At 40.5% G+C, this 24,083-nt stretch overlaps 1 protein-coding gene across 4 annotated transcripts; it reads right to left on the bottom strand.

Moving 5' to 3' along the window:
* Positions 1-10,885: 10,885 nt before the first annotated feature.
* Positions 10,886-23,465, bottom strand: steap4 (STEAP family member 4). Of its 4 annotated transcripts, none has more exons than XM_052016609.1 (5): positions 23,313-23,465; positions 18,929-19,375; positions 18,227-18,754; positions 14,220-14,384; positions 10,886-13,760 (listed from the first exon to the last, which is right to left on the bottom strand). In XM_052016609.1, the coding sequence occupies exons 2-5, from the start codon at positions 19,373-19,375 to the stop codon at positions 13,515-13,517; spliced, it is 1,386 nt and encodes a 461-aa protein (XP_051872569.1). In that variant the 5' UTR covers positions 23,313-23,465; the 3' UTR covers positions 10,886-13,514. The 4 variants fall into 4 exon arrangements, with proteins under 4 accessions (XP_051872569.1, XP_051872570.1, XP_051872572.1 ...); XM_052016610.1 differs by lacking the exon at positions 10,886-13,760 and adding an exon at positions 16,805-16,860 and having other exon boundaries at positions 14,226-14,384; XM_052016612.1 differs by lacking the exon at positions 10,886-13,760 and adding an exon at positions 15,058-15,139 and having other exon boundaries at positions 14,247-14,384.
* Between the last annotated feature and the right edge of the window lie 618 nt (positions 23,466-24,083).

The following is a 24,083-nucleotide window of genomic DNA, read 5'->3' as shown; positions in this document are numbered from 1 at the left end:
CAGCTTGTTTGTGTACTACCCCTGGAAAATGTCACATTCATCAGGCCAAACGTTTCTACATGGTTTGTCTGCTATTCATTTTAAATATTAGTCTAATTTGCTTCTCTGTGAAATAAAAATTGTTCTACAAGTTAGTTATTACTGTCCAATAACTCCAAGGCGAGTGAGGTTCATTTAGTGTTTAAACTTCTGCCAACATTTTTCTCAATGAATTTGAATAAAAGTTAAAAATGAATAAAGACTGTCACTTTACTGATTTTCTTGAATCAGTATTTGCAATCTAAAGCTAAATTCTAACTGGTGCTGGCTAATTTTATCTTATATTTAATGGACATTCCAACTAATGAGATTTCCTGAAATCTTTCATCATTTCTGTAATGGATTAATGCACCACTCTTAACTTCACTTGGAGATGCACTGAAAAGGGATATTTCCCTTATATCCAATTTAGTAGGTCATCAAAAGGCAAACTAGTTGAGCTATTATTTGAGTGTATTTTGTTCACATCACCATTGCCTGCACTGATGGCTGACTGCCAGATTTCCCAATTCCGAAGTTCCTCTTTTTTTGTTGTTCTCGGTGTCCTTATTTTTTTTTCCCCTATGTTTCTGTCCTACTACTTTATCGATTTGTTTTATCCACAGATAGGGCAGAATTAGGACCTAAGAACAAGCTGGTTGCTTGTTTTTAAGCCAGCATTCCCAGGCCACACAGAAACCAATAAACATCATAAAAATGAATTAACTTGTAGTTCATTTACTATTGTGGGATTATTGTTACTTGCAAAATAACTATTTTATCTTGTCATTGTGCAAAGGTAAGTCATATGTGAAGTCCTTATTTTTCTTTTTTTTTCTGACCCCTTCTATGTTGATTACTATTATTCATAAATCATTTCTTGAGACCAGAAAATTACTGCCTGGGATTTTGGTTGCAGTGTTGAAAGGACTCGTCTGTCTTTGTGGTGCAGTAGTCATCATTGGTTATTTTTTGCCAAGATTAAGCAAGATTCAGTGAGGCAAAACAAGATAGTTACCTCAAATTTTAAAACTTGGTGGATTCATGACTGAAATTTGTGATATTTATAGATGACTTAGATGAGGGGGTGGAAGGCTGGTTTAGTAAGTTTGCGGACGACACTAAGATCAGCGGTGTTGTGGATAGTGTGGAGGGCTGTCGGAGCTTACAGAGGGATATTGATAGGATGCAGATGGAGTTCAATCCGGAGAAGTGTGAGGTGGTACACTTTGGAAGGACAAACTCCAGGGCAGAGTACAGGGTAAGTGGCAAGGTACTTGGCAGTATAGAGGAGCAGAGGGATCTGGAGGTTCATATTCACAGTTCACTGAAAGTTGCCTCACAGGTGGATAGAGCAGTTAAGAAGGCCTATGGGATGTTAGCTTTCATAAATCCTGAGATTGAGTTTAAGAGCTGCGAAGTGATGATGCAGCTTTACAAAACTCTAGTTAGACCACACTTAGAGTACTATGTTCAGTTCTGGTCGCCGCATTATAGGAAGGATGTGGAGGCGTTGGAGAGGGTGCAGAGGAGATTTAGCAGGATGCTGCTTGGATTAGAGCGTATGGAATATGAGGAGAGACTTAAGGTGCTAGGGCTTTATTCACTGGAAAGGAGGAGGATGAGAGGAGACATGATTGAGATATATAAAATATTGAGAGGAATAGATAGAGTAGACAGTCAGTGCCTCCTTCCCAGGGCACCAATGCTCAAGACAAGAGGGCATGGCTTTAAGGTTATGGGTGGGAGGTTCAGGGGAGATGTCAGGGGGAGGTTTTTCACCCAGAGAGTGGTTGGTGCATGGAATGCACTGCCTGGGGTGGTGGTGGAGGCAGATACATTGGACAGGTTCAAGAGTTTGTTGGATAGACATATGGAGGAATGTGAGATAGAGGGATATGTGGGAGGAAAGGGTTAGATAGTGTGAGGGTGGTTTGATGGACGGCACAACATGGTGGGCCGAAGGGCCTGTTTTGTGCTGTATGGTTCTATGGAAAGAGTAAACCAATCACAAATACTTTCTGGTGGGTGATGAAATGTGGCCTTTTTCATATGGAAATGCTGTGCAATGTTCAGTAAGGCTTTCAATTCCAGTTAATTCACAACCTGCAAGAACGAAATAAAAATACTCTTTAAATGGTCCTTGAATGTAAATTGGATGTGCATTAACATGTGAGGAACGTATTCAGAAAAAGGCTGCATTGAGGAAATTAATTTTTGTTAAAGATTCCATTTTATATTTAAAAGTCAAAGTCTGTTGCCAACACTACTCAGGAAAAGATGGTAAAATTAGATCAGAAGTTAAAGGTTCCCTTATGGAGTTATAACAATTAATTGTACAGAAGGAGGCTATTTGCCCATCATATCCATGCCTTGCATGATATAAATACAGATTTAACATGACACAGGATTGATTTTCTTGGCACTGAGCCCAACAACTCTAATGTGAAGTTTCATCATGTGTCAGTATGTTTCTTGTCTGTGAGTATCATTTTTCTAATAAATCCGTAAGCTAATTTGTATATCTAGAACTGACGCAAAATATGGCTCTGTGATTGAAAGCATGGAAGGAAACTGAAGACAGATGTAAGAATCAGTTGATTGGTCAAGTAGAAAGAAGAGTAGGCAAGAGTATACACAATAAATAGTAAAATGGAAGTATGGAGGAATAGAGGGAGCACTATCTAGAAATTTGACCATTTCTTAAGTATAATTTGTGCATAAATACCATCTTACACACATTTTAATGCATCAGTGACCTTTTTTTTGGTGTCACACTTCTGAGTGCAATTCACCTCATCACATCTGACCTTGCTCCAGCATCAGTTATACATCTAATGTCATCAATGTGTGCGACACCCATTTTTGCAATACCTTAGAGCAATAATATCCTACTACTTTAGTCTATAACATCCACTAAAATAAGGAGAAATCCCCACAGCCAGTCAGCATGCAGACATGAGTTAACAGATCTTCACTGGGACATCTCTGTATTGCTGTGTATATCTGCCTGCTTGACTTTTTAATCTTCCATACTTCAATACTATTAGTGGATCTCATAGTACTTATTGCAACTATGCACAGCAGAGATATATATTGCAAATCTCTGTAGATCGATGAGACAGCGGCTCATTGTGGCTTGGGCCACTCACATAGCTCTCATCCTGCACTGACAATTATGGCAGGAATTGGTTGAAGCCACTCACATTGATCTCATGTGCTTCCCCCTCCTCCTCGACACTCCACCTTCAGCGTTACTCCCCATCTCAACATGACCCTTTTATACAGCTGCTCTGGTTGCCACGGAGATTGCTCCTTTTAAGATCTTGACCACCATCCAACATTTCCTAGCTGCAATGATGCAGCATCTGCAATCTGCAGGCAGCTACTGTTGGGAATCACGCACATTCTGCTTTAATGCAGCAAGCAGGGTGAACATAGGACATAGAACAGTATAGCACAGGAAGGGGCCCTTCAGCCCACCATGTCTATGCCGACCATGATGCCAATCTAACGAAACCTATCTGTCAACACATGATCAGTATCCCTCTATTCCCTGAAAACTACCCTAACAATTTTTAAAAAGTAAATTTTCCTAATTTCACAATTTTTTACGGAAGATCAACTGATTGAGTGTTTGACATGGCAGCTACTAAATAAAGATGAAATCCGATTTCCCGACAAAGATGTCTTGTAACATCCCTGAAGCAGCAGTACAAAGATAAGACAGTTAAGAAAGCCAATGGGAGTTTTTTAATTATTGTATGAAGTATAGAATTTAACAATGGGAAATTATCTAAAATTACAAAAAAGATTGGTGAGACCATATCTAGAGTACTGTTTTCTGGTTCCCACGCCACTGGTAGAATGTGATCACACCAGAGAGGGAACAACAGAGATTCACAAGGATGCTGTTAAGGATAAAGAAGGAGATAAGGAAGAATTGATTTGTTTAAAGTAGGTTTCTTTAGAATGGAAAAGGCTGAGGGCAGGTTTAATTGAGGTATATAAAGTTATAGGAAACCCAGATAAAATTAAAAAAATCTATTTCCTTTGGCAAGAAGTTTAGTAATAGGAAGGCATAAATTTAAGGTAACAGGTTAAAAAAAATAAAGGGAAGTTAAAGATTTTTATTCAGCTGGAGTGTGGTGAGATTCTTGAATGGACAGCCTGAGTAGAGTGCTGGAGGCATAAAACCTCCTCATGTTTAAAAAGTATTTCATATGGGAGGAGAAAGAAAAGGGATCATTTGAACATTGATAGATCTGATCATGTGGTAAATGGGGGAAGTCAAGTTCTGAAACAGGAGCCAATCTTTTTATTCATATTTTGGTATTTAGGCAATGGTGGCAATCCCTAATTGCCCTTGAGAAAGTGGTGGTGAGCTGTCTTTCTGAAACACTGCAGTCCTTCTGGTGAAGGTACTCCCATGTCGAGGAGGGAGTTCCAGGATTTAGACCCAACTATTATGAAGAGCTGGTGATTTAGTTCCAAGTCAGGATAGTGTGCAAATTGGAGGGGAAACTGCAGGTGGAGGTGTTCCCATGAGCCTGCTGCCTTGTCCTTCTTGGTGATGCAGGTTGAAAGTTTGGGAGGTGCTGCCATAGTAGTCTGTCGAGTAACCACAGTGAATTTTGTGATGGTACACAAAACAGCTATTGTGAAGGGAATGAATGTTTCAGGTGATAGATGGAGTACCAATTAGTGGGTTAATTTGTTCAGATGGTGTTGTGCTTCTTGAGCATTGTTGGAACTGTACTCATGTAGGCAAGTTGAGAGGATTCCATCACACTCCAGATATGTGCCTTGTAGATGGTGGAAAATATTTTGGCATATCAGGAGGTGAGTCACTTTTCACAGGAAACCTGATCTTTGACCTGCTCTCATAGTCACAATTTATGTGGCTGGTCCAGTTGAGTTTTTGGTTAATGGTGACTGCCAGGATGTTGTTGGTGGGGCTCTAGGTTGTGATAATGTGTTGAATATCAAGAGATGATCTTTGCCTGGCATATTTTATGGCATAGATGTTACTTGTCACATTTCAGGCCATGCCTGAATGTTCTCTAAGACTTGCTGCATGCAGGCAATAGTTGCTTCATTTGGTGAAGGAGCTGTGAATGGAATTGAATGTTGTGCAATCATCAGTGAACGTTTCCGCTTCTGACATTATGATGGAAAACTGGTCATTGATGAAGCAGTTGAAGATGCCCTGCCCTGAGGAGCTCCTGCTGTGGAGTCCTGAGAGGGGGATAATCAAACTCCAACAACTGCAATCACCTTTCTTTGTGTGAATTATGATTCCAACCCTACAAATGCTTTCCCCTTGATGGCCGTTGGCTTCAGTTCTACCAGAGCTCCTTGATGTCACTCTCGATTAAATGCTGCTTTGATGTACAGGGCTGCCAGTCTGATCTCAGGTGTGGGTGCATTGAATATGTCCAGTTTTAAGAGATGACAAGGGGGCAGGTGACAAATCCATTCTCAGGAGATGAATTGGTCATTTTAATACCTTAATGAGGCTTTGTGCCTTTTACTTTAACAATGATTCTACTTTAACCACACTTTTTTGGGCTCCCAAGTTTAGGAGACAAGGCAAGGCATGAATGGCTGAATCCCAGTGTAAGGTGCCTTTAATGTACTCAAGGTCAGGAGGAACAGAAGAGATTCTGCCAGCTCAATACACCCACATTTCCAGTTAGAAGTATTTCACTCACCTCATTTCATCAAGAATGCATGTGGGATTACTTTCTGGACAGAATATTATTTTTCTATTTTATTTGTATTATTTATTTTATGCAATATATGTCTTTATATTGTTTATTTTATTTAATAGGATTTATTATCTTTATTTTTATTATTTTACTTATGTAGTTTATATTATTTTTCATATTTTAACATTGTTATTTTTTAATTTATTATTTTCATTTTTCAAAAAAAATTCTTTGAAGTGATGCCTGAGGCAAGAAGATCCCTGTCGGGAACAATTTAAAGGGATCATGAATTGATAGATGGTTTATCATTTTTGGCTGTTGGTCACCTCCTGGAATTTTGTTTTGAGTTTGTTCTCACTCTGGAAATTCCACTTGGTCCAAGCAGAGAAAGAAATTTCTAATCATGAATATTAATCAGCTGATTTGCAGATGGTTTAGCTGTAGGGTGATCTCTTAGGCTGCCTTCAGGCTACAGCGGACAAGAGAATAGCAAAGAAACAGGAACAGATGTCAAGGCAGCCAGCAGAAGCTGGAGCAGCTTTCAGAACAGGGAAGGAGAGGAGGGCATTGTGCAGGAGGCAAACCCATGGCGGATTTTCAGAGAGGACTTCTCCTGCAATAGCTCTACACATGGCCCACCCTGTTTGGGGAGGAAGTCATTGACTTATGCGAGACACACCAGTCTTGCGCCAGGGCATCCATAGCTCTGACTGAGGCTTCGGGGTCACTGTTACCTTCAGCATTCATATCATGAACTCCTTTTAGGCTGCAACATGTGACATGTGCTACATGCCTGTGATGCTGCTGCAAGCAAGTTTGCAAGCAAGCAACTGTACTTGTGCACATGACAATAAACTCGACTTAACTAGACATCAGTAACTTCTTCTTAGACAGTCCCTTGGGATCAAGGGTGACCTACTTCCATTCCAGCTTTGTGTGTTCTGAGATGGCTAATGTGGCCAATATGGGAACCACAGACTCTCCTACAAATGGAGCAGATTGTGGCTGGGTGCTTGGGTGGTTTGGTGATTTGTGAGGTGTGGTGCCCCTCTGCTGTTTATGCAGGGCACCTGTGTCCTCTCAGTGCATGGACTCAAGATTCTCAGTACGTTCTCCTCAGTGTTCCTGTGCCAAAGACTCACAGGAGTTGGTGGGGATGTTCAATGTTTAAAACAAGTTTAGGACACGTCTTTGAATCTTTTTCTCTGTTTGCCTGCTAATCTCCTATGCACATTTTATTGAAATTAATTTTAAATGCATGATGAGAAAATACACAGCTTATAAAAATACACAGGACGTGTATGTAAAACAAAAAATCAATGAGAAACTTTGTAAAAGCCTTGACCTAAATTTTAGATGTTATTGAGATATCATTGAGAACCTAATCATTTTTAATTTCAATGAGTTATGAATTAAAGTTTTAAAGTTTAAATTCCTTCACCATTCCATATAATTACAAAGCACTATGGAAGTCATTTATTCTAACGTTGGCTCATTTGAAAGTGGTTTGTCCAGAAAATTAAACAACTGCAGATGCCGAACTCTAATAAAATCAGAAAAAGAAACAGAAATGCTCAGCAGGAGTGTCAACATCTGTGGCAAAAGGGTTAATGTTTTAGATCAAAGACCTGTCATCAGAACTGGGAAAAAGAGAAAATAAATTGGTTTTAAGCTGCAGAGAGAGTAGAGGAGGGATATATGGTCCAGCTAAGATTCTTGCCTTCCCTTTCTGGACTTCTCTGCCTCCATCTCATGAGATAGGCCAGTAACAGACATCCATTACAAGCTCACAGACTTCCACAATTAACTTGACTATACTTCCTCCCACTGTGCCTCCTGGAAGGACTCCATTCCATTCTCCCAGTTCCTTCGCCTCTGTCATATTTGTTCCAATAATGAGACTTTCCACACAGATGCCTCTGAGATGTCCTCCTGAACCTTGGATTCCCCTCTGCCAAAGTTAACAGAGCCCTTGACTGCCACTCATCTATTTTCTGTATCTTTTCCTTCACCATCCAATTTCTCACCTCCCACCTCCCACCTGCTACCACCCTACTACCTTCCTAGACAGAGCAAGGATGGATATCCATAGTCCTCACCTTCAACCCCATCAGCCTTCACATTCAATGGACCATCCTTCATAATTTCTGCCGCCTTCAATGAGATTCCACCACCAGGTATAACTTCCCCTCCCCTTTCAGCATTTTGTAGAGACTATTCGTTGGTCCCCTCTTCTGTCTTCACCAACTATTCTCTTTCTTACAACACTTTCCCTTGCAAATTCTTGCCTTCCCACCATCCAGAGACCCAAACAATTCTTCCAGGTGATGCAACAATTCACTTGCACTTATTCTAATTTAATGTACTGCATTCACTGCTCATAATGTGGTCTCCTCTACATTGGAGAAACCAAAAACAGACTGGATGATCGCTTTATGGAGGACCTGCATTCAGTCTGCAAGGGTGATTCTGAGCTTCCTATTGCTTGTCACTTTAATTTTCCATCCCACTCCCACCTCTGATCTATTTCATTTTCTCTGTATCAGAACTGCCCAGTCAATTTGTGACATTGGGTCAGTTTTTCTCTCTCCATTAGCACCACCTGGTCTTCCGGACATGTCCTACAGCTCTGCATTTCATATATCTACATCCTCTGTGTTCTCTCTCAATAACTGCTCCATTTTCACAGTTTTGAGTCATACAAATGCTGTGACTGACTGAGTCACTGGAGAGACACTGAAACTGGTGATATAAAAGTCTTTATTCAACACAGAAGATTTTCTGGAGTTAGTCTAGTTCTCCTCTCCTGACACAATGAAGCATAGAAACGTAGAAAAACTACAGCACAATTCAGGCCCTTTGGCGCACAAAGCTGTGCTGAACATGTCCCTACCCTAGAAATTACTAGGCTTACCCATAGCCCTCTATTTTCCTCAGCTCCATGTTCCTATCCAACAGTCTCTTAAAAGACCCTATCGTATCCGCCTCCACCACCGTTGCCACCGGCCCATTCCACACACTCACCACTCTCTGAGTAAAAACTTACCCCTGACATCTCCTCTGCACCTTAAACCTATGTCCTCTTGTGGCCACCATTTCAGCCCTGGGGAAAAGCATCTGACTATCTACCCGATCAATACCTCTCATCATCTTATATACCTCTGTCAGGTCCCCCCTCATCCTCCGTCGCTCCAAAGAGAAAAGACCGAGTTCCCTCAACCTACTTTCATAAGGCATGCTCCGCATTCCAGGCAGCATCCTAGTAAATCTCCTCTGCACCCTTTCTATGGCTTCCATATCCTTCCTGCAGTGAGGCGACCAGAACTGAGCACAGTACTCCAAGTGGGGTCTGCCCAGGGCCCTATATAGCTGCTTTATACTTTTTGAGTACAAGGGCAATAATAAACGATTAACTACAGTTTCAGTGACTATAATTACCTACTTAACTTTAACATTTTAAATGTAGACAGATAACCTTGCAAAATTACAGATTTATAATGGTAGCACATCCCATTTAGCAGAACCCCTTTGAATATTTAAATTCTGGCAGCTGGTCCGAAAACTTCTGAGCACAAACTCCAGACACCCAAAATATACCTCTTTTGTTATGGTGAGGAGGGATGGCTCTCTGAATATAAAACTAGCCAAAATATTAAGTAACCAAAACAGACCTGTCCTGAACTGCACATTAAGTGGCAGGGATATGCCTTTGTGTTAATGCAGGAGATGGCCACTTGAACTCCTTCCCTGATCTCATCCTAAAGTTTTCAATTAACATGAACATTCATCTATTGTCTTCTCCTGCACAGTTTCAATGGTACAGACTCAGAATGTCCCACATCCAGTGATTGGTTTCAATAGCCTTAAAGGATCAGTAGAAGTTAAATTGTGAACAGATTTTATTTCCTGAAGACTGGTTCTCATTTTAATTAATATCTGCTATTCCTAATTTCATAACTTCAGAATAATCCCTAACAACAGCATGGACACTGGCCCTTCAGCCCATTGAGCCCATGCTATCTGTCTACACTAACCTTACACTGATCTCATTTTATTTTCTCCACTTTCCCATCAACATCCCAAAATTCTACCTCTCTCCTACACACTAGGGGCAATTTATAGTGGCCAATTAACCTACCAAAGTACATGTTGGAGTTGGAGGAATGTTGGAGGAAACCCATGTGGTTATAGGGAGAACTTGCACACTCCACACAAACAGCAAGATCAGGATTGAACTCCGATCACTGGAGTTGTGAGGCAGCTGTTCTACCAGCTGTATTACTGTGCTATCCTTTTATGTTCATTTGTTCTGATCCTTTCTCTCTAGCTGCCCCTGTTAACCCATCAGCCAAACAACATTGTTTAAAGTTTATCTCCATGGCAACCAGTTTATCCTATCCTCCCCCACTCTCTCTACAATTTAAGATCAGCTTGTTTTTTTTTCTATCCCAGTTATGAAGAAATGTCTTCAACTATTTTTCCACAGATGTTGCCTGACCTACTGTTTCTTTTCTCAGCATTTTCTGTTTTAATCCAATTTATCCTATTTCCATAGCTTTTCCCTACACCTGCAATCTTTTCCTTTTCATGTATATGTCCATTTCTGTTTTGAAACTTATGACTGAATCTACTTCCATTTCACTTGGAGAATGTGCATTCCAGATCTTAATGTTAGGTAAAAATAATCCCATCTCCCCTTGGGTCCTTTTGTCAATTATCTTAAATCCCTGCCCTCTGCTTAGTAATGCTCCTGCCAGTGGAAAGAGCTTGCTATTCATAGATTTGAATATTTCTATTAACCTACTTTATCTTCCCTGCTCTAAGGAATATAGTCTCAGCCTCCCTGGCCTCCCTTCCATAAATTAAGTCTCTCATCGCTGGTATCATTCTAGTAAATCTCCCCTGCCCCCTCTTTAAGGTCTTGACATCCTAGTATTGGATGCAGTTCTTCAGTTGAAAGCTAACCAGTGATTTACAATGATCTAGCACAACTTTCTTACTTTTGTACTCCATGCCTCTATTTATAAAACCCAGGACTGCATAAACATTTTTAACTTGTTAGTAGCTTGCCCTGTTTGCATATGTGAATCCCCAGATCTTTGTGTTTCTGTAATGCATGTTCAGAAGATTCAATCATTATTGCACACAATTACAAATTATTGAAAAAGTCATCTTTATTTTTGTTTTTGCTATGATTAAAACTTTTTTTTACTTTTGTTTTTATTATATTATCAAACATCTACAATTCAATAGAAGGTATGCAGACTTCTAGCATCCGTGGTCTGTATTGGAAATCTGTATGCTCTCCTTTCTAAATGCCCTATGCCCTACTGACAAATAATAGTGAATTGTGAGGCATGTATCTACATTCCTTGTCTACGCTTTCACTATGCAAAGCTTTGTGTTGACAGAAGTAAGGATTAAGATCCAGTGAGTGGACTGTGTAGAAAAGACCAGAGTTCTTAATCCAAAATTATTTGACTTCTATTCTTTTTCAATTTATTGAGAGGACCTTTTTTGAAAAAAGTTACATGCCCACGTGGGAAAAAAAGGATTTTTTCAAACAAATTGAAACCTTGTCACTAACTGTAGCATTTTTATACTATACCCTGCAAAGGTGCATGCTGTACTCTCTAGAACAAAAAGTAAACCACTGCAATAACTCAGTGGGTCAAGGAGCATCTGAAGTGGCAAAGGGATGGTCGACGTTTCAGGTCGAGGCCCTGCATCAGGACTGAGAGTGTAGAGGGAAGATGGCCAGTGTATAGAAGTGAGATAGAGGAGTGCTGGTAGGTGATAGGTGGAACCACATGGGGAGGGGGGAGGGGGAGGATGATGGGATGGAGCCGGGTGGGGGAGGGAGAGGGTTCAGGAAGAGGCTGGTAAGTGATAGGTGGAAACAGATAAAGGAGGGATTATGAGCAGATGGAACCAGGTAGGGGAGGGAGAGGGTTCAGGAAGGTTGAACCAAGGGAGAAGAACCCAGGTGGATAGGTGTGTGAGTAACGGGCAGATGGAACCAGGGCAGGGTAACGAGTCTTGGTAACGAGTGGGGGAGGAATGATTAGAAAAGATGGACAAAGGGAAAGAGAACAAGGGTGGACAGGTGAGAGTGGGAAAGGAACACGGGGGGTGTGGGTTACATGAAATTGAAAAATTCACCGTTCATACCATTAGGCTGTAGACTACCCAAGTGGAATACGAGGTGTTATTCTTTTAGTTTGCAATTGGCCTCACCCCGGCAGTGGAGAAGGCTGTGGACAGACTGGTCAGTGTGGGAATGGGAAGGGGAACTGAAATGGCATGCATCCGGAAGATCAAGATGGCCACTATAGATAGATCACAACTCTCTCTCATTTTTATCCTCATCTCACAATAGCATGGGAGCCACTCATATCAGGACAGACCATCACGTGGGAGGTGGTCCCACTGAGAAATTTGCTGATTACCACCCCAGACCATCTTTTCCCTTATCTTCCTTGATGGCCTTGTGTGCAGCTGTTCTGTGGCTGACATGGGGTTTGTTCTGGTAAGACCCAACAAGCTCCCCAGTAATCAGCTTGGCAACTCTGGGACCTTTTCATATAGTTCCATTTGGGAATTGCATGGTCCCATTTTAGTGCATGCTTCTGGGTGCAAATATAATCAACATGTTTTTTGTTGATATCCTGATTTTTAGCAGGGCCTCTGACTGGATGAATGTCCAGCCCATGAAAAAAGAATGAAATCCAATTTCTTGCCCCTGATGTTGTAGAATCCAGTTAGACGCCAAGAAAATCATACTCCACACTGATCAGAAAATTCGCCTCCCCACTACTTCAGACAAACATCTCTGATGGTACCACTACAACACTTTTCCATTCCCACATGGATAAACCTAACTACCAACATATCTCCCCCTGAAATGATATGGGCCCTTGTCTACTGCTTATACAGTAATGAAAGGCATTCTGATATTTATGTTTTTGAGGATGTTTCTCACAATACCTTTTTGGAGTCCAGAAACGTTTTAAATGTGGGAATAGAAGCTGGCTTTTGGCTGTGTCTTAATTCATTTGATATGGGAATTTTACATCCAACAACAATGGAGTCTTTAGTCCCTCACCTTGTACTGAATTTGAACCAGGTCACAGATTCATACACCTCTCCTTCACCTCTTATAAACAAATAATGTGCATGGGAAAACTGCCAAGAAGGCAAATAAGGAGAACAAAGCCTCCTGTTCCCAGCTTCTGTACTAATCAGTTGGAACATCTCTCAGGTGATTTATTCTGTCTTAGTTCAGGGCATTTCAGTCAGCCAGGCATTCCTCCGGCATGAGGCACCTGAGCAAGGCCTGGTATGTGCAAGTGGGGAGGTCAAAGTAATATCAGTAGCTGCTAGTTTTGGAAGAAATGACTACATGCTGTCCAAAAAAGAAAATAACACAAGTCATTTGCCATCCCTTCGTGGTCATGCTAGCCAAGAAAAGAAGTAGTTGTGGTAATTGTTATGCAAGCCCTGCTTAAATTGCTTAATCAGGGGGCAATGGGTATTAAGCTTAAATTCCTTCTTTTGTAGCCTCTAAATAAGCATAGTAGAAGGAAAATATGCCACTTTAATATATATGCTGCTTCAGAGGAAGGCGCTCTAGTCCCCTCAAGGGAAATCATAGAATTCCATAGTCAAGTGACAAAAACAGGGCATCATCTCTGCCCATTTGCCTTCTGTTTCACTGAGTATTTTCTTGTTATGAAACAGAGGAAAGCCGGTTCCAAATCTGCTTTAATGTCATGCTTTGTTAACCTACACTACAGCTTGTTTGGTTTTTGGTTTCCTCTCCCAACCCTGCCTGATCCTGACGACCATTCTGTCTACACATGGGGTGATGAGAATCAGTTTTAGAACCAGTACAATGCAGGGGATGACCATGCCCACCATGTATGCTTGTGGAATCCCCCATCTATACCATTTTGATTGTAGAAATCTGTCCCAGCCAAACACTGCAGCATGTGCAGTACACAGCAGGAGGGTCACATGGCCCAACTTGGACTGGAAGGCAACAGGGAAATCATTCAGTCTATTTTCAAAACAACAATAATTATATGTCATAAAATTACTTCATATTTCTACTGATTTTTTTCCAACATATAACAGCAATTGCTGTCACACATTTAAGTTCTCAGCTAACTTGATGAATTCATCACCAAATAAAAGACCCAAGTAACTTATTTTCAATATAAAACTTAATAATTTGTGTTCTTGTGATTCTGTTATTAGTGTTTTATCTCTTTATTAATCTTAAGGATGAACATGAACATTTAGCTGTATGGAATTCAAGTGAATCCCGTATAGGGGATAACTTGCAAAGTATATCTGCAACAGATGAGTGAGCATAATCCGCTAGAACATACTGAGATTACCATGTTGTCAATATTAATAATTCAATATCTTTATCTCATCGTGTAGATCAAAGTTACTGGTTCAATGGATATACACAGTAAGTGATACCTGCACAAATCGGAACTCTCTCCAATTTACAGCATTGCTGACAGATGGAAGAGAAGTGATGCCTAGCAGAACGTAAAGACTAAATCCCAGCATTCCTAATGCGAAGTACAGGTCAACACGCCAAGCGATCACCTTGTTTAACTCCATCGTTTTATTCTTCTTTGACTGCAGGACAATAGCAAAGTAATGGAGTGAAGACTGTATTATCTTTAATGAGACTACGAAATACAAATAGCCATTCAATCTCTCAAGCCTGCATTCAATTAGATTGCGACGGATTTGAACCTCACCTCCATTTACCAGTTTAAATCCATGTCATTTTATCTAACAAAAAACTATCAATATCTGTCTTTAGAGTCTGAGTTGTCCTTGCACCCACTGTATTTTGGGAGATAAAATTCCAGATTTCTGCTGCCCTTTGCTTCCTGACTTCTCTCTGAACAAATTTCAGTTGCTGAGAACTGAACATTGATGCTTAGTATTAATTTGAATGTGTATGAAATTAACAAGCTTATTTTAAAAAAGTAACAAATAATTAACAAATTTAAAGGAGTGATATCGCTTTGAGATATTTTTGCACACACTGTTTCCGAGGAGATGCTGTATTGCCTGAGATGTGTACAGTCAATTTAAAGCACTGGCTATATTTTCGGTATTCTCATCAGTCAAGTGAGGAGGCATGTTTTCCTTATAATAATGCCCTGATTCTGAAGAGAGGTATTTCCTGATATCTAACCTAGTTTTATCCCTACATGATCTATTTGCATATCTCCAACCTGGCTAACTCAAATACCTCTGTTGCAGCCTTCCAAGCTCAATATTGAATTCCACAACTCACAGGAGAAACAAAGGACTGCAGATGTTGGAATCTAGATGATAAACACGATGATGCGGGAGGAACTCAGCAGGCCAGGCAGCATCTGTGGAGAAAAGCAGGTGGTCAACGGTCAGGACCTTACTTCAGGACTGGTCAATGTTTTGGGTCAGGTCCCTACTTCAGGACATCTTCAGTCCTGAAGAAGGGTCCTGACCTGAAACGTTGACCACCTGCTTTTCTCCACGGATGCTGCTTGGCCTTCAGGTAACTCACTTTGTCTGTCTGTATCATGACTGGCTAGTTCCCCTGTAAGGTCAAGAATCGATAATATTGGCTCAGTTTTTCTCTTTTCAGTAGCAAGGCTTAACACTGGGCATTTCCTACAGCTCTACATCTCACAGCTTTCACCTTCCTTTGTTTGTGCCCCCCCCTCACTCTCTCTCTGCCCTCACTTCACAGCTTTCTTGTCCCTTTGTTCACATTCTTACTCTCCAACTGGTCCTCGTTAATCAACCCACCAGATGACTTCGATTACACAATTATTCCCAAAGCAACCCTGGCCTTAGCAGAACTATTCTCTTTGTCCTACTCATCCCTGCTCCACCCTTTCTGCAATTTAAAAGTAACTTATTTTCTGTTTCCCAGCTGAAGAAGGATCTTCAACCTGAAACATTAACTGTTTTTCTCTCTCCACAGATGTTGCCCACCTGCTGAGTGTTTCTAGAAAGTTCTGTTTTTTTTATTTCAGATTTCCAACATCTACAGTTTTACAATTTTCATCAACAAATATCCCCTTCTCTTGACAGTCAACAAAATTAATATAACCTTATCTCCCATCATTGACATTGTGGGAGTCAGGAGAAAGTGATCATCAAGTCTCTTGTTGACCAGCAACATAATTTGACCAGTCACCCAAATACAGACTGGATCAGAGGTCAGGTATCACTTCCTGATTTTGCAATGTCATTTCACTATTTACAAGCCATGTATCTAGAGCATGATGCAATATTTATCAATTGCCTGGGTGAATGCAGCTCCTATAACTCTCACCATCCAGGACAAAGTAGCTCAATTGAGTAGCACCCCATCCACCACTTTGGATATTTACTGCCTCCATCGTGACTGCATCATGACCGTAGTATGTACTCAGAGGGATGGGCAATAATTGTTGGCATTGCTAGTAATGCCATCACTATTTGAATAAAAGTGAAAATACAGCCTATCTGCAAAACCCAATACAAGATTCAATCACAGTTTGTGTTTTCTGACGAGAGGTCTATGACCAGTGGTGTTCTGCAAAGACCAGCGCTAGGACCAATGTTGCAAGAGGAAAGTAGAGAGTAAATGGCAGGATGCTGAGGAGCATTGATGCAAAAGGATCTTGGGGTACAAGTCCATAGCTCCCTAAAAGTGGTAGACAAGTGGATAGGTTGGTAAAAAAGGTTATTTTGAATATGATATGGTTGCCTTCATTGGTTGGGGCATTGAGCATAAAAGTTGGCAGGTCATGTTGTAGCTGTATGAAACTTTGATTCAGCCACATTTGGAGTATTGAGTGCAGTTCTGGTCATCACACAATAGGAAGGATGTGGAGGATTTGGAGATCATGCAGGAGAGATTCACTAAGATGTTGCTTGGATTGGAGTGTATTAGCTATAAGGAGAGGTTGGACGAACTTGTGTTGTTTTCAGTGGAACACTGGAGTCTGAGACGTGATCTGATAGAAGTAGATAAAATCATAAGAGGCATAGATAAGGTAGATACATACCATCCCCAGATAGTGAACAGGTTCTGTTTTGACAGACAACTATAAGTCGATTTTGTCTGTAAGTCGGAAAATACACAAAATTACTCAATATGGTAACCATACCTCAACAATGTTGTAATGAATGGAATCAAAAGCACATAAAGCTGATAAGAAAGCAAAATTACTAAAAGTGGAGAAAGAGAGGAATCTAGTTCTGCTGTTCGTAGGAACAAGATCGAGTGGACAGTCAGAGACTTTTTCCCAGGGCGACAATGGTTAACACGAGGGGACATAATTTTAAGGTGATTGGAGGAAGGTATAAGGGGGATGTCAGGGGTAAGTTTTTTTATACAGAGAATGGTGGGTGTGTGGAACGCACTGCCTGCAGAGTTTGTGGGGGCAGATACATTAGGGACATTTCAGAGACTCTTAGATGGACACATGAATGGTGGAGAAATGGGGAGCTATGTGGGAGGGAAGGGTTAGATAGAGCTTAGAGTAGGATAAAATGTTGGCACAAGATTTTGGGCCAAAGGGCCTGTACTGTGCTGTAGTGTTCTATGTTCTAAACTTATGTACATACTTTGGACTTTTGAATTTAACAATATTATGGGAGCTCATTCATATGTAGGGATCGTCCATAAATCAGGCATTCTTAACCCAGGGGCAGCCTGTAGTTTTTTTCCCCAGGGTGGAAATGTCAAACACTAGAGGGTATAATTTTAAGGTGAGAGGGGGAAAGTTAAAAGGAGATTTGCAAAACAAGATTTTTACACAGAGAGTGGTAAATGCCTTTAATGCACTGTCAGGGGAGGTGGGAGAAGCAGATAAAATAGCAACGTTTAAGATACATTTAGACAGACACATGAACAGGCAGGGAATAGAGGAATACGGATCATGTGCTGGCAGATGGGATTAGTTTAATGGTTGGTGCAGACATAGTTGAGTGAAGGGCCTGTTGCTGTGCTGTACTTTTCTATGTGCTATACTTTCTGGAGTAAAGTGCTATTGAGTTAACTACGGGTGTTTAATCTCGATACAATCCAGTGCTGATCCTTTTCCAGGGTAACTCATCTCCTATCATAAAAGTTGATCAACACCAGAAACCATTCAAAATGAAGCCTAACTAAAAGAAAATGGTTTGCATTTTATCATGCTAGCTGGACGTGCTAAACATTTTGAAATTCAACAAATTAGAGATGTTGGAAATCTGAAACAAAATAAAAGATGCTGGAAGCACTCAGCAGATCAGGCAGCATCCGTGGAGAGTGAAACTGAATTCTGATGAAAAGTCGTCAACCTGAATTGTTAACTCTGCTTCCCTTTTCACAGATGCTGCTGTTTCCAACTTTTTTGTTTGTTTTTATCCTAAACATTTTATTTACTGTTGAAAAAGCCTTGCAGCATTGATATAGAAATCCTACACATTGAAATTGTTATTACCTCTTCAATCATAGAGTGCATCCAACGCCACCTCACCGAGAATCTGGTTGGTATGATGTAGGTGTAGAGAACATGGAGAAAAGCATAGGCAAGTGCCACAAGCCCGAGTTGCTTTCGACACAGCATCCACTTGTCAAGCCAGTCAGGGAATCTCCTATACTTGGTCCCTCTGTACAGCTGAATAAATGCAGCAATCACACCTGGCAGGTAAACCAGGCTAAGCAGAATGAGAGAGACATTTGGGAAGATGCGATTAGGAACTGAAATTGCAAGCTTGTAGGAAACATCACTATTTTTTGTTACGAACGGATGGATTACATCAATCACCACAGTGTAAAAGAAGAAGAACACTGTGAGAACAGATGCTATAATGAGTGGTAGTCTCCACATTGGGAAGAGCTGTAGCGGGTAGTTCTCCAATTCTTTAGCTGCTAGAAGGGATCCCCGGTCTAAAGGAGTGAGGCCTAGCCTCCTGGCAACATCCATCACCTGCTGTTTGGATTTATTGTCATCACCACAGACAAAGACCTGAAACAAAATGCAATTGTTTTTATATAGCTGGTGAAATTATGGATGTTCAATACATTCAGCATAATTAAATGAGATTGTTCTGAAAAAACAGTTAGCTGATTCAGGCAGACAATAATTTTAGTTGTTCCTCACCAAGAAAGATCTCTTCACAGTAGCCATGTGTGAGCTTACCTGACTGTTGGCATCCAGGCTGCCTGACTGAAGGGCCCAGGCTGAAACTGTGTTAAACCCCTTCACCACAATAGCTTCGGGGACCAGCTGAGACAGATACTGTGCATTGGACTCAGGGTATTGATTCATTTTAAGGTTGTTGCTCACATCCACCAGTATTTTTCCATCTAGTAAATTGGACAGAGCTGGGAGGAAATCATAGTTCTCCCTGTGAACGGCAAGGAAAATGATTTTGGATTTTTTCAGGGCATCAGCGTGGGTATGGACTTGAGCTCCACTTGGTATCAGGGTAGAATTCTGTGGGTTTCGACTGCCATATATCACTGGGTACCCTGACATGAGCAGCCTCATACCCAAAGATCGGCCAAAGTCCCCAGTGCCAAAAATGCAAATCGCCTCCTGCTTATGGTCATTTTCACCATCTGCAGCTATTTCTGAAATCTCCATCTGGAAAAAAAATACAGAAAAGTCATAAATATTGAATAATCTCAAAACATAAATTAAGTTATTTTTACATTTTTTGTAGCTGATTTACAAAGGTTATTTAGTGCCGAAGTTACAGGCTGGGGAAGGGGGAAAGTAGCAATTTCTACTGCAAATCTACATAGATCCAGTGTGTTTATATCATGTCATAAATGCTATAACATAACATTTACCTTCCTTCTTCTATGGTGTTACTCTATGTATATCCCTTCCTTTACCCCAGTTTGGAAAAGGAGATCATCAAAAGTAATTTTAATTCCATGAGTATAATAAGTTGAGTAATATCATAAAATCAAGTAATAACAATCTTGAATAAAATGGTGCCTAACCATCACCCTTGATATTATAGGCATTATTATCACTAACTAATATTCATATTAATAATATCCTGCAGATTAACAATGACCAAAGAAGAAAATACTGTGTCCAGCAAAACAAGCCATGATATCTGGCACTGAGTGACTTTCCACTTGTTACCCACAGAGACACTTGCCATCCATGAGCATTACCCTGGAGTGTGATGAAATCCTCTCCATCGACCAGACTGCTGCCACAACAGCATTCAAAAACATGGGTCCATTCAGGTCAAAGGAGCCTGTTAACTTGGCATACTATCTGTCTCCATAGAGACAATGTGTACCTTCTTTAAAATGCACAGAAACAACTTGCCAAAGCATCTTCAACACCACCTTCCAAATCTGCAACCTCTACCAATGAAACGAACAAGATGGACTCCAACTATTAACCTCCGCACCAGTGTCGCACACCATCAGTTTTCTAAGTACAAACTATTATGGATAATGTCAGCTTTTTCCACCAGACAAGCAGTTAAAATCATCCAAGAAACTTTCTGGCTTGAAAGAGCTCAAGTGTTTTGATTTTAACCTGTTACTCCGGGAATTACTGCTTCTTGGGCAACACAATGAAAATGTACACCTTTTCTTGCCCCAGCATTCCATCCTTCCTCCGATTGTGAGAACTTCCTTATTCTTCTCTTTGTTCTCTTCCTTCAGTTCCCAACTTTTGTCTTCTGCCTTCTGACATTCCACTTTCCCATGTGACATCCTGCCAAAGTCAGCCAGGAGTGACCAGATTCCTGTAGGTTCCTGGAAGTAATGGTTTCCCTAGTTTTTCTGCACTAAGAACAGGATAGCCTGCCATCCAAATTGGCCCATGAGCAAGGGACAAAGGGATGGAATCAGGGATGGTTAAGTGAGAAAGACTACTGAGGAGAAAGGGGCAAAAATCAACAAATGAGAGCTGGTAATACCCAAAGTCTACAGAGCTTCAGAAGTTTCAATGAAGATTTGATCATCTAATTACAGTAAGACTCTGATAATCCACAATTTAATTACTTAGGGATCAAGATGGTTCAGCATTTGGTCCATGGAAAATGTTGTAATATTGTAAAACATCTGGAAAAAAAAGTGAATTAAAAGTGTGTTGAGGCATTAATAGAAATAACATCCAATAATCCGGAAAGTGTGACAGCCTGGCACCACCAAAGTCCGGACTTGTTGGATTAATGGAGTTTTACTGCATTGGAAAGGTCCCTATCATTGTTCAATTTGAGCTTATATACAGTACTGTCTTCATTTATGAGTTTTTCACAACCTCAGGACATCTCAAGGCATTTCCGAGCAAAAAAACATGATGTCCCAACATTTGTAATGTTAATGGGTGCGCTAGAAGGGCACGGTCAACTGGGCAATATGCATTCTCTGCATGGTATTGTGCCAGCTGGTACTCACTTTAAAAGGCTGAGATTGGGGATCAGCATCCAAAGGCACCATTGTGTTTGTGCTAAGGCAGGGGGAGGGGTGAATCAGAGCCCTGGATTTTGGATGTTGTGGGTTGGTAGAGGGCTGCCATCTCTCTGCCTCCTACCATTCGTACTCTAAACATTTTACAACTCAATCCACACAGGGAAACCTTCAGCGCAAAGGGTTCATTTCATCGACCATCCTCCTGATTGCAATCATTACAAACACACTGTACAAGGGAAGACTAGGATCTGGGGTGAGGTGGGGGTTTGAAGCAAAGCAAGTGATACTTTCTAGCCATGCCCTTACCCACAGCATAACTGGAGAAGGCAGCTCCATGAGGTATGGCAATACTGAGGCTTAAACATAAGTTCAAGAACATGCCTGCCACATTATTTCCAGCTCTGATCCTCCTCCTTTACATTTAGCCAGGTTGGTCAACATTCCATACTATGCTGATCCTGCCTCTCATATCAATCTCGTGACTCAGGCCTTGCAGAGTTGAAGAGGAAGCAGAACACTTTTCTAATTGTGCACTTTCACTAGCTTTAACCTTCCTTACCATTAACAAAGAGGTTGGTGATGTAAGTAATAAGTTAGAGTGTTAGGAACCTTCATTTATTGGTAGTGATCAGGAAGTTGTGAAATCAAGGTACACTCCAGAGACTTGAGCACATAATTGAGGCTGCTACTGAAGTGCAGTACCAATGGAGTGTTGCACTGTCAGATAGGTTGTCTTCAGCTGAGGTGTTAAACCAAAACCACATTTATATGAAAGATCTTATGGCACCACATTGAAGAATAATGCCCTGACCAATATGTACCCCTCAAATACCCCTCCCAGGTCAATATTCCCAGAATGAAAACTCGTATTTATTCAACTGTCTCTAAAATGTAACCACATTGCTTACACTTTACTCTGAATTCTGCCATGCAAAGGGATTACAAAGAGGATAGAGGAAATGCTTGAAAGATGTTATCAATGATTACTTTAAAAATGTAACCTCATGAGGATTCTTGCCTCTGGATCATTTAAAAATGGAGGAGCATTTGGGATGGCATTGAGAACCCTTGCACTTCTTTGTCGGGAGCAAGCAGAAGTCCAGCAAAAACCATGGAAGGAGTGCATGACCTCACGTACTACCCATCAACCTGCCTCCACCCCCCACAAAATACCTCCTGTCCTATCTGTGGCGAAATCTGCAGATCTTATATTGACCTCATTAGATCCCACAGAACCCACAGAACTAGAACAGAAACAAGGGATTGCCCTAGAAGATCACTTAATAAAGACTTAATGCAGATCCTATGTTCGTTTATTTATTCCATTTTATACCACTGTAATTGGGCACAACTTGCTGCTGTACTTTTTACATTTAGCTACACATTTTATTGGTTGTAAATACTTTGAGGTTGTGAAAAATGGCACCTAAATGCATTTTTTCCCTCTGTTTTACACATGATATATTGGAGAGCACATGAGCAAGGAAATGGGTTGGTGGAATGTAACAGCCAAGGGGCCCCAGTCTGCAATACACTTAGTCCTGTGTAAAATATTGCAGTCTTGGTGAGCTTCTTGGCACAGAATAAAGCAGAAATATGTGAATAATTCCAGCCACATGCATTGCAAACAGATTCCAACATAAAATTGGTTTAAATAAAACTTTCTTAACGTTGCTAAGTTCAGCACAGTGTTTTCCAGTCAAAATACTACGTGTGTACAAATGATTCTGATCTACATATATTAATGGGATTCTGCTTTCTTTAGATAGGCAGCACTGATATCTACAGCAAAGCTGCCAGAGACGGCATGGAAGAGAATGGCAAGTACTTCTCTGTAATGTCTGTATGATTATTGTCCTGTTCTATTCTGATGAAAGTATTTAATATTGCACCCTTCCCCCATCTTTGTTCAAATGTGACGGATATTCACTTGAACAAATACTCACAGGCTATCGTAAAATTAATTAACAACTTAGGAATTCATAGGGAAACAAGAAGATTGACTACGAAAACTGAACTTGCAAGTTACACTTGCTACTTCTACTATTCCATGACTATAGCGTTAATTACTAATATACAAAAAATGGCATTATAGAAAGTTGAAATAAAAGCATTTATATAATGTGTTTGGTTACCTTTTCTATCTGAATAGTCCAATTCACCACAAAATAAAATCCAATAGTCAACAACTAGTTAGAAACTTGAACCTTTGTCTTTTCTGCTCGATCATCTGGCAGATTTTTCATTCCTTTTCGTCTTTAAATAGCTGGTTGCGTAATTCTGACTGGCAATTTGTTTGTTTTCTTCCCAACTGTCTGCTTACTTCATTGCTAATCACATTCAGATTTCTCAAGGATTGTGGGGAAATCCCACTAGTTGTTATGCTGATGTTAACTGTTCTTTCTCGTAAATGTATACCACAGAATTATGTAATATGACTCTGCTAGTGTCCTCATCCACTTTCTGCAAACACAGAGTGCACTGCCAACTCAAAGCAGGATGTGTAATGTGCTAGTGAAGAGTGTACGATACCAAGAGGAAAGCTACGAGCCATTCTAACTGATAGCAGCACATGTAATTTGAAAATCATTTAAGTTTTTGACTGCTTTATAATGAAAACAGGAACAAAGCCACACCATTTTTCAAATCTTATTTACAACTTTCGGGCTCGTGAACTTTAATTTCAAATTCATTGCATTACTTGATGGTGAGCTGTACCATACCTTTAATATGCGTCAGATATTCTGTTCCTATGTAGAAAGGATAGTGTAAAGGAGGGGATAACATTATTGTTACTGATTTACAGGTGACTGAAAATAAATAAAATTGCATTTATATTAAATGAATTTCAGTGTGTTTTTTTTGCTAAAGTCTTGGGAATTGAATTCCTTAACTCTGGCCATCAT

Source organism: Pristis pectinata, chromosome 5 (genome assembly GCF_009764475.1).
Source record: "Pristis pectinata isolate sPriPec2 chromosome 5, sPriPec2.1.pri, whole genome shotgun sequence".
In the NCBI taxonomy this organism is placed as follows: Eukaryota; Metazoa; Chordata; class Chondrichthyes; order Rhinopristiformes; family Pristidae; genus Pristis; species Pristis pectinata.
Note: the sequence above shows the minus strand (reverse complement) of the source record. Positions and strands in the feature narration are given on the sequence as shown.

What these genes read in the sequence shown, in the direction of transcription:
- steap4 (XM_052016609.1), bottom strand. Translation starts at nt 19,375, where the DNA reads ATGGAGATTTCAGAAATAGCTGCAGATGGTGAAAATGACCATAAGCAG. An exon ending in TGCACTCTATGATTGAAGAG is followed by an intron (nt 14,385 to 18,226) that starts GTAATAACAATT and finishes ATTGTCCTGCAG; the next exon opens with TCAAAGAAGAATAAAACGAT. An exon ending in GAGAGTTCCGATTTGTGCAG is followed by an intron (nt 13,761 to 14,219) that starts GTATCACTTACT and finishes GTTGCCTTCCAG; the next exon opens with TCCAAGTTGGGCCATGTGAC.